The sequence below is a fragment of the Coffea arabica genome, chromosome 7c (genome assembly GCF_036785885.1).
Source record: "Coffea arabica cultivar ET-39 chromosome 7c, Coffea Arabica ET-39 HiFi, whole genome shotgun sequence".
In the NCBI taxonomy this organism is placed as follows: domain Eukaryota; kingdom Viridiplantae; phylum Streptophyta; class Magnoliopsida; order Gentianales; family Rubiaceae; genus Coffea; species Coffea arabica.
Genome location: NC_092322.1, coordinates 39,242,937 through 39,251,365, shown reverse-complemented (window position 1 = coordinate 39,251,365; position 8,429 = coordinate 39,242,937). Strand labels below are relative to the sequence as shown.

General features: G+C 35.2%; 1 protein-coding gene across 2 annotated transcripts; it reads left to right on the top strand.

The window, feature by feature from the left end:
* Positions 1 to 2,781: 2,781 nt before the first annotated feature.
* LOC113698012 (putative late blight resistance protein homolog R1A-3) lies at positions 2,782 to 8,114 on the top strand. 2 transcript variants are annotated; one of them, XM_027217673.2, is made up of 3 exons: positions 2,782 to 6,943; positions 7,718 to 7,810; positions 7,937 to 8,114. In XM_027217673.2, the coding sequence occupies exon 1, from the start codon at positions 2,952 to 2,954 to the stop codon at positions 6,816 to 6,818; it is 3,867 nt and encodes a 1,288-aa protein (XP_027073474.1). In that variant the 5' UTR covers positions 2,782 to 2,951; the 3' UTR covers positions 6,819 to 6,943; positions 7,718 to 7,810; positions 7,937 to 8,114. The 2 variants fall into 2 exon arrangements, with proteins under 2 accessions (XP_027073474.1, XP_027073475.1); XM_027217674.2 differs by having other exon boundaries at positions 7,715 to 7,810.
* Positions 8,115 to 8,429: the final 315 nt, after the last annotated feature.

Sequence of the window (8,429 nt, the reverse complement as noted above, 5' to 3'; positions counted from 1 at the left end):
TGACAGTTGAACCAATCGGCCCGGTAATTTTGGCATCAGATCGGGTCGGATCTCTAGTTTGACCGGATAAGAAACTGATCCAGTTAAACTCGTACAAACCCGTTTGACTCGGTGGTTCAACTGAGAACCCGCCCAATTTTTCAATTGACCCGAATTATCTTTTTTTTTAAATATAATTGTGGGTCTTTGTTTTTGAAATAAAATATATATATTCTTTTGATAAGATTTATACATTAGATCTTCATTTAAATATGTATAAGACTTTACCACATGCTTAGTTTTTATTCGATAACTAAATATTTTTTAATAAACTTGTTTATTTTTTATTATACAATTAATCCTTTTAACTTTTAAGCTAACAATATTTGATTAGTTAGAAAATTACTTTGTGTTTAAGCAAAAAATAAAATAATGAAAAAATAATGCTATATTTTTTTAAAACAAGCGATATAAATTTTGTTTATACATGTCTATATTATTTATTTATTTATTTAAAAATACAATAAAATGAAATTAAATCTTCTATTAATATCTATATATTTATTATATATCTTTCTAAGTATAACATTTAGTATCTAAAAGCACTTTATTATATTATATATATATATGAATTACTATTTTATATTTATAAATATTAAATTAATACTCACCGGTTCAACCAGTGATCCATTGACCCAGTTCTTATGTCGGGTTCCTTATCGGGGGGTTTAATAACTATCCATATTAATATTGGTATTGGAATTGTGGCTAATCTAGAATTTTGCATTAACAAATAAATTAGGAGCAAAATGCAAAGGAACAGTTTTAGATAGAAGTGCTTTATTATTTTACTTGTCACCATAATTCAAATTTGATGCCTAATTTTTTGTAACCACTACCATTATTGATCATTAACGAAATAGAATGACACTAATTATTAGACAGGCATACCAAAAACTAAAACCTAATTCTGCTAACACTCTAACTTAAGACTGATGATATTTTAGTAACAAAATAACTATCATTTGAGTTGAATTTTTCAAATTTTTTGGTTAATTTTATGTCATTTCATATAAAGTACTTTGGGCATCACCATATCTATAACTATGTTTTTGTATTTCTGATCGATTCAAGTGGCCTTAATGTTCTCTTTTATGGCATTTGAATTGAATTTTTTAATTTTTTTGAGTATTATTTATCATTCTTTATGTCATTTTATGATTTTCTGCAGAGAGGTGCTACGAATGGTCCAATTTAGCGTTAGCTTGGCCATTTGCGCACCTTGTTATTTTGTTCAGTTGCCACATTAAGCTGAGAAACAACACAACTGAGAAATAAAACTGCCATTTCTGTTGCCTCGCTAGCTTTTCTACCTTTTCCGATATTCCATTTGCAACAAGTTCTCTTTATTATACCCAATCGGTTTGTTTGGATTGAGCATTATTTTTCAAATTTTATTTTTTTACATCATCATTATAATTTTTAATACACTTTTCTATTTTTTCAATTATCTTTTTATCTCACATACATCACGTCACAAAAAGTACTACAGTAAAAATATTCCAAATAACTTACAATCCAAACAAACCCGAATGTAATCCTCTTTCATGATATCAACCCATTTCTTTTATTTTGGTACTCTGGTAGAATGCAAACTTAAATGTATGCAGCAAGATGTATTATTGCTTTTTAATATATATTACAAGGAAAAGAGAGGAAAAAGAAAGTGGATCCAATAGATGAAGAAATAGGATGGAGGACTCAAATTTGCGACCAAACGGGTGTGAGAATTCTAAGTTTGACAAATTTTTAGTTAACAACGCCAGAATGGTCTATATGCCTTTTCTTGTTCCCTTTGATAAAGTAACATCCATTGTCATGGTCGCTGGGAAAGTATGGTCTGGCTCATTTAACTATTCTTTTTTGGTCCAAATTACCACTGATCTTTATTTTTGTGGAAAAAGAATAAGACTATAGACAAGATGCCAATTTGGCCTTTCTTATTTATTCCTCTTTTCCCAAAGGATAGTTGAGAGTACAATAGTTGATTTGGTTGTTACTACTAGTTGGAATATTATATCTGACCAAAAAAAAAAGGTAAAAAAAAAAAATCGGTGTAACAAGAAGGCGTAATCTTGTTAATTCTCGACTAGACAATCTTATCATTATTTTTTAACGTTAGATAATCCATCTATTTGCACTATACATATACAATTTGAAAATTGCTCTACATTTTTAAGTGTTTTGAAAAACAATACAATTTATACAAAAAGGAGCAACTAAATTTCAGTTAATAGGAGAACTTGATTTTCTTTCTGAAGTACACAATCATTTTCTCGAACTACATTCTACATTTTTGAACTAAGTCGTACCCTATAAACATTGAACTAGCAGCAATATCTATAGCAGGAGGACCCTGGTTGCTTCTCTGATTGATTCAAAATAGATAATTAGTTTGAAAACTAGAAAGCCATAAGCCAGCAGTTGTTTAAGAACAATATCAAAATTAATGTAGAAACCATTACATGAATGTAGTAATCTTACCGCTTATGTGACTGCAAATTAGAGCTTGAAGTGGGAGGAATCTTACTTCAGTAGTTCAGTTTGGTCATAACAGAAAAGTAAGCCACCAAATTGGTACACACGTGGCCACTACTAAAGGACCAGATTGGTCAATACCATATTTTCAAGGGACAATAATGATAACTTTTCTCTTGGTCTTTGTTTGGTACTATTGAAGTTGATGGGAAAGTGTGGTCTCACTTATTTAACTTTCTTATTACTGCAGAAGTTCTGCTGCACTATATCTTCTGTAAACAAGATAGCATCTTACAATATTTACACGAAAAAAAAAGTCCTGCCTGTTGTTTGTTAGCTATTGTTAGATGAGAAAGTTGTAGATCCTGAACTAATTTTATTCAGTTGCTAAAGCAGATAGAAATCTGATATCAGAGTGAAAAGAAGATGAGATAATGGAGATCCCCTCCAGCAGGAACACTGGTTGCTTTGATTTTGCTTCAGATGATTATCTGCACTCGTATCACATCTCCTGTGGCAGTAGCACTAGCTGCTTTGATCTTGCTTTGGATTGTCTAGCCAAGTTTGACAAGTTCTACTTTCACTGGGAGATCAAAAACTTGAAGAAAAAGGTAAGATTATTGAAAGCCTTTTTCCTGTATATCAAAAATTGTAGGAGGAGGAGGAACCGTGAAGCACTTTTGGAGTACGATGAGGAGGACAAGGGTAATATTATGTCTCAAAGTTTGGGACGTAGTATTATTTGCTTCAGAATTCAAGATGTGACTAGCAGGATGGTTCATGATCTTCAGTCTGCTTATCTTCTATACAACCATTCTGATGAGTCAGATTTTGACATCCTAGAAAGTGCGGTAACTAGATCCCGGGAAAATATCATGTTGCTTCTTGAGGCAGATATCAAGAAATCATGCACCATCATCTTCTTCGACTATTACTCACCGGGAGATCCACGACTAGTTATGGATCTTATTGTGTCCTTTTTAGAGACTATGGAGGATCCTCTGGAGGTTCATTTCAATCATAAACGGGAGAAGCTAATGGATACCATTAGACAGAAGCTAATGCTCTTAAGGAATCTCATTGGCTTTGCGACAATGCGAGGTGTTGAGTCTATGCAATTGACAGATCTCTTGACTCATGTTGCAATTGTGGTTGCACGCTTGATTTCTATATGTCGGTTTGACAGACTTGATGAACAAGTGTTCAATCAAATGGAATCTGAAATTTCTCGGCTGATACATGAGAAGATAAATCCTCTTGATCCTCAAGTCCGAGAAACTTACATACATGTCATGACGGCTTCAAAGAAACAATCAAGATCATCATATGCTTTAGCCCTTGAGGAGAATGAGCATCCAGTGCTAGTCGAATTTGTTAATTCTCTCCTATATTATCTTATGGATCTTCTAGAATCTTGTGGAAGTTTTCAGGTTCCAGTGAAGGATCAGATGCTAAAACTCCATCGGGGAGTAGGGTGCCTGAGATTCCTTCTTAAACAAGAGTTGAAACTAGGTGATGAAATAAACGATCTTATTGGAGTTATGGTCTGTGATGCAGGAATTCTGATCTTCTCTCTCTCTATCAATGAGATCAAAGAAGGCTTGCCCGAGGAAACAGATCTTGGGCTGTTTCATTTTCACAAAGTTCTCAAGTGTATGATGGCAGCAGCTGCACACAATTATCCACTTACATCACCATATTCATCATCTAATTATCCTAGATCCAATGAGTTGGGCTGTATGGATTTTTTCCTAGAAAATCTCAAGGAACTAGCAAGGTGTGATAAGGCTGATGGTTCAATTGTTTCCCAATTGGATCGAATCCAAGTGGCCAAGAAAGATCTCATATTCCTAAGGTCTTTCCTAGAGAACGTCAAGGAGCAGAGCGATCAAAATGGAAAACTCCAAGCTTTAAGGAGTCAAGTTATGGAGGCTGCATACAAGGCAGAGTTACTGATTTACTCAACACTTGTTGGTGATAAATGTGAACATTCTTTGGATGCTGTTGCTAGAGATACCTATCTTCTGAAGATTGAGGCCCTAGAGATCCATAATGGTCAAACCCAGAGAGTTAACAAGACTTCCAGTCACATACCATCACAACATACTGCGGCCATACACAATGAACATCTGGTGGGTCTTGATGATGCAGTGCAAGCTATCACACATCGGCTTATGAGAGGATCAAAGCACTTGGATGTTGTTTCCATCGTGGGTATGCTTGGGATTGGTAAGACCACATTAGCCAATAAAGTTTATACTGCTCCTTCAGTTAGGTCACATTTCCATGTCCGTGGCTGGTGTTGTGTTTCTCAAACATTTAGTACGCACAATTTGTTAACTCAACTTTTGTGTAGTATTTCTTCTAAGAGTGCTAATGAATATCTTAAGATGGATGAAGATGATTTGGCTGAGAATCTAAGGAAAGTTTTGCTGAGAAATAGATATTTCATTGTTCTGGATGACTTGTGGGATGTTGAGGCATGGTATTTGTTGAAAAGATCATTGCCCAATGATGTCAATGGAAGCAGGATTCTCTTAACCAGCAGGTTGCACAGTTTGTCTTTGCAAATCAAACCTGATAGCGAGCCCTACCATCTCCGCCTACTTAGTGACGAAGAGAGTTGGGAATTGCTGCAAAAAAAGCTATTTGACATAGAAGATTGTCCTCCAACACTAAGTGAAGTTGGATCTCAAATAGCAAAATATTGTAGGGGCTTGCCCCTCACAATTGTCCTTGTTGCTGGAATTCTTGATACTACTGAACGAGATAGCTGGGAAGAAGTTGCTAAAATTCTTAGTTCTACTGTCTTTGACATTGAATATTGTTGCATGATGACACTTGAGCTGAGTTATAGTCACTTACCAGATTATTTGAAGCCATGCCTTCTATACTTTTGTGCATTTCAAGAAGATGAGGTCATTAATGTCCGAAGGTTGTTATGGCTTTGGATCTCTGAAGGATTCGTGCAACAGACTGAAGGAAAGATGTTAGAGGAAGCAGTTTATGACTACTTGTTGGCTCTAATTAATAGAAGTTTAGTTATGGTTACCAAAAAAGGAACTACGAATGGTGCCAAAGCCTGCCGAGTTCATGATTTGGTATATGACTTTTGTGTGGCAAAAGCTAAAGAACAAGGTTTTCTACATTTTATTCATAGCTGGGAAGACCCGTTTAGTCTTACTGGACCAAGCTACCACCACCGAGCTTGTGTTCACTATACCAGTGAATTGAAGATTTGGGAGTTAATGCGAATTTTTCCCAATTTACACAGTTTGTTCTTATTTGGACCCTATCATCATGTACCTAAAGAGGAGGATTTGGGGATTTTGTTTCCTATACTGCTTAGAGTACTAGATTTGGGGGATCTGAACTTTCGTGGATCATTTCCAACGGAAGTAGTATTGCTTGTTCATTTGAGATACCTGGCACTCAGTGGAATAACATCCATTCCATCTACAATAGCCAACCTCTCAAGGTTAGAAGCTCTTATCGTAAAAAGGACGTCTACTGATATTGTGCTGCCGAATACTATTTGGAACATTAAGACATTGAGTTATCTGTGTACCACTAATGGTGCAAATGTGGGTTTTATTTTTCCAGTTAGAAATCTTGAAGTATCCCCAGATTTAGATCATTTAGAGACATTAAGCCTTGCAATTGATCCCTCCTCTCAAAGCTTGCAAACGATACTGAAGAAGTTACCAAGCATCCGCAGGCTAAAACTAAAATGTAGGGGATTTTACAGTTTAAAAGCAGCTACCAGAAATTGCGACAAGATTCTTGTGTTTGACTGTTTGAATCAACTACAATCACTTCGTTTGACTGCTTTGGATGGATATGGATTTAAATTTCCATTGAATTTGAAGAAGTTGACTCTAAAATGGAATAGACAGCCATGGAGTGAAATTTCAACAATCGGAAAGCTGCCCAATCTTGAAGTGCTTAAATTACTCAAGGAATCCTTTGTTGGGGAAGAATGGGTAATGGAAGAAGGGGAGTTCCCTAGCCTCCGAGTATTGGAATTATCAATGTTGGACATTCGCAACTGGAGCGCATCTTCTGATAATTTTTCCCGTCTTGAGAAATTGTGTGTGCACTCGTGTATATACCTAGAGGAGGTCCCTTCTTATTTAGAGGAATGTGCGACTCTTGAAATGATTGAGGTGAAAGGGTGCCGCAAGTCTGTTGCAGCTTCTGTAAGGCAAATTCAGCAAGAACAGATGGATATGGGAAATGAGGTTCTAAAGACAGTAATTGAAGATTTTGGTTATACATTTGCTTCCTCAGAAGTAGAGTGAATTCCCTCGGAAGCAGAGTCAAATTTCTCAGAAGAAGAGTCAAATGCCTCAGAACAGGAGTCTATTTCCTCTCATCACGCCTGACAATGCTGAGAGTGAACGTACAATGGGATTCCACTCATCAGGTCAGATAAAACTATATTGGCATTCGTTGAATCAGTTCAGTTATATAATAATTCACGTTTCTCTTTTTCATCTGTTTATATGCTGAATCAGTTTAATGATTATTAATTGATGTTTATTGAAGCAATTTCTAGAGGCTTCCAAATTCTTTTGTTTGAGCCTAATGCTGCTGTATAACTTTCTGATTGCAGCGGCAAACACATTCATGCATTAACCAAACCAACATTGGCTAGCATAGTCTGTTTCTAAAATCTTCTCCTTGTTCTTTTCTGGTCGAGCGTTGAATGATGTTTATATGAGGAATTATTACCCCAATTTGTGAAATCTTCTTCCATGCTGCTACATATTGATATGATACTAAAAACCAGCAGCAGGGGACAAGCATACATGCGAGATACTTTTCCGTTACCAGTTTTTGTAAATACAGAAAAGTATAACTTGCTTCCATATTTCTCAATAAGAACCATAACTCAATTGATTGATATGTTCAAACATGCAAAAATAGTTTTACAACAAATTAATATTAAGAGGAGACCAAAAAGAAAAAAGAAAAAGGTATGGTTGTGTTCCTTTTTAACAGAGAAAGGGCACAGGACTTAATAGTAAAATTTTGCATCAATACTTGTCTTTCATAATTTGCATAGCATTGTTATGTGAAGCGCATGTTTCGTTGGCATTGAGATCTAGAAATAGCCTTGAATATCAAACCAAAAGATCTAGAAACACTTCTTCATTCAACTGATCTAGCACTGCAATTATTCCTTCTTCCACAGCAGATTTCCTTGGAAGGAGAGTCTATTTCCTCTCATTTACACTCAGTGAAGCATTCCTGTCTCTTCTTGATTTGGTGTGATCATTCCGCTCATCAGGTTAGATATAATTGTATGTATGTGTATGTTAATCGAGTTTAATGATATATAATTCCTCATGTACCTTCTTTTTCGTCTGTACCAAATTATTTGGTTTGATGCAGCTGTATTACTTTGTCATTGCAGGGGCACGCGCAATCATGCATTGGATTAGTTCGATGGTAAAGTAATTCATGTTTATTGAAGCAATTTCTGGGACTTCCAGATTGTTTGGTTTGAACTTGATGCAGCTGTATCACTTTGTCATTGCATTCTATCAATCCAACATTATATCCATCATAATCTGTTTGTAAAGTGTTCCCCATGCTCTTTCCTGGTTTGATGTTTAATAGTATTTATGGTCCCAATCCCTTTTTTTTTTTTGGTTACAGTAATCTCCCATCTGTATGTCTTTACATCCTTGGATATTGTGGAGAAGCAAGTTAATATCATTTTTCAAATTCCCAATATCAGAAACACCTTCTTCTGGTTCTATCAATGCTTTGATAACATTGATAGATATAGAAATTCTATTCCATAAGGAAAATGATTTTTTTTTTTTTTTAAGGAAACCGAATTTCCTTTTTTTAATACAACTCTTGTATTGGAAGACTAAACCATAATTGCATTATTAGTCCCT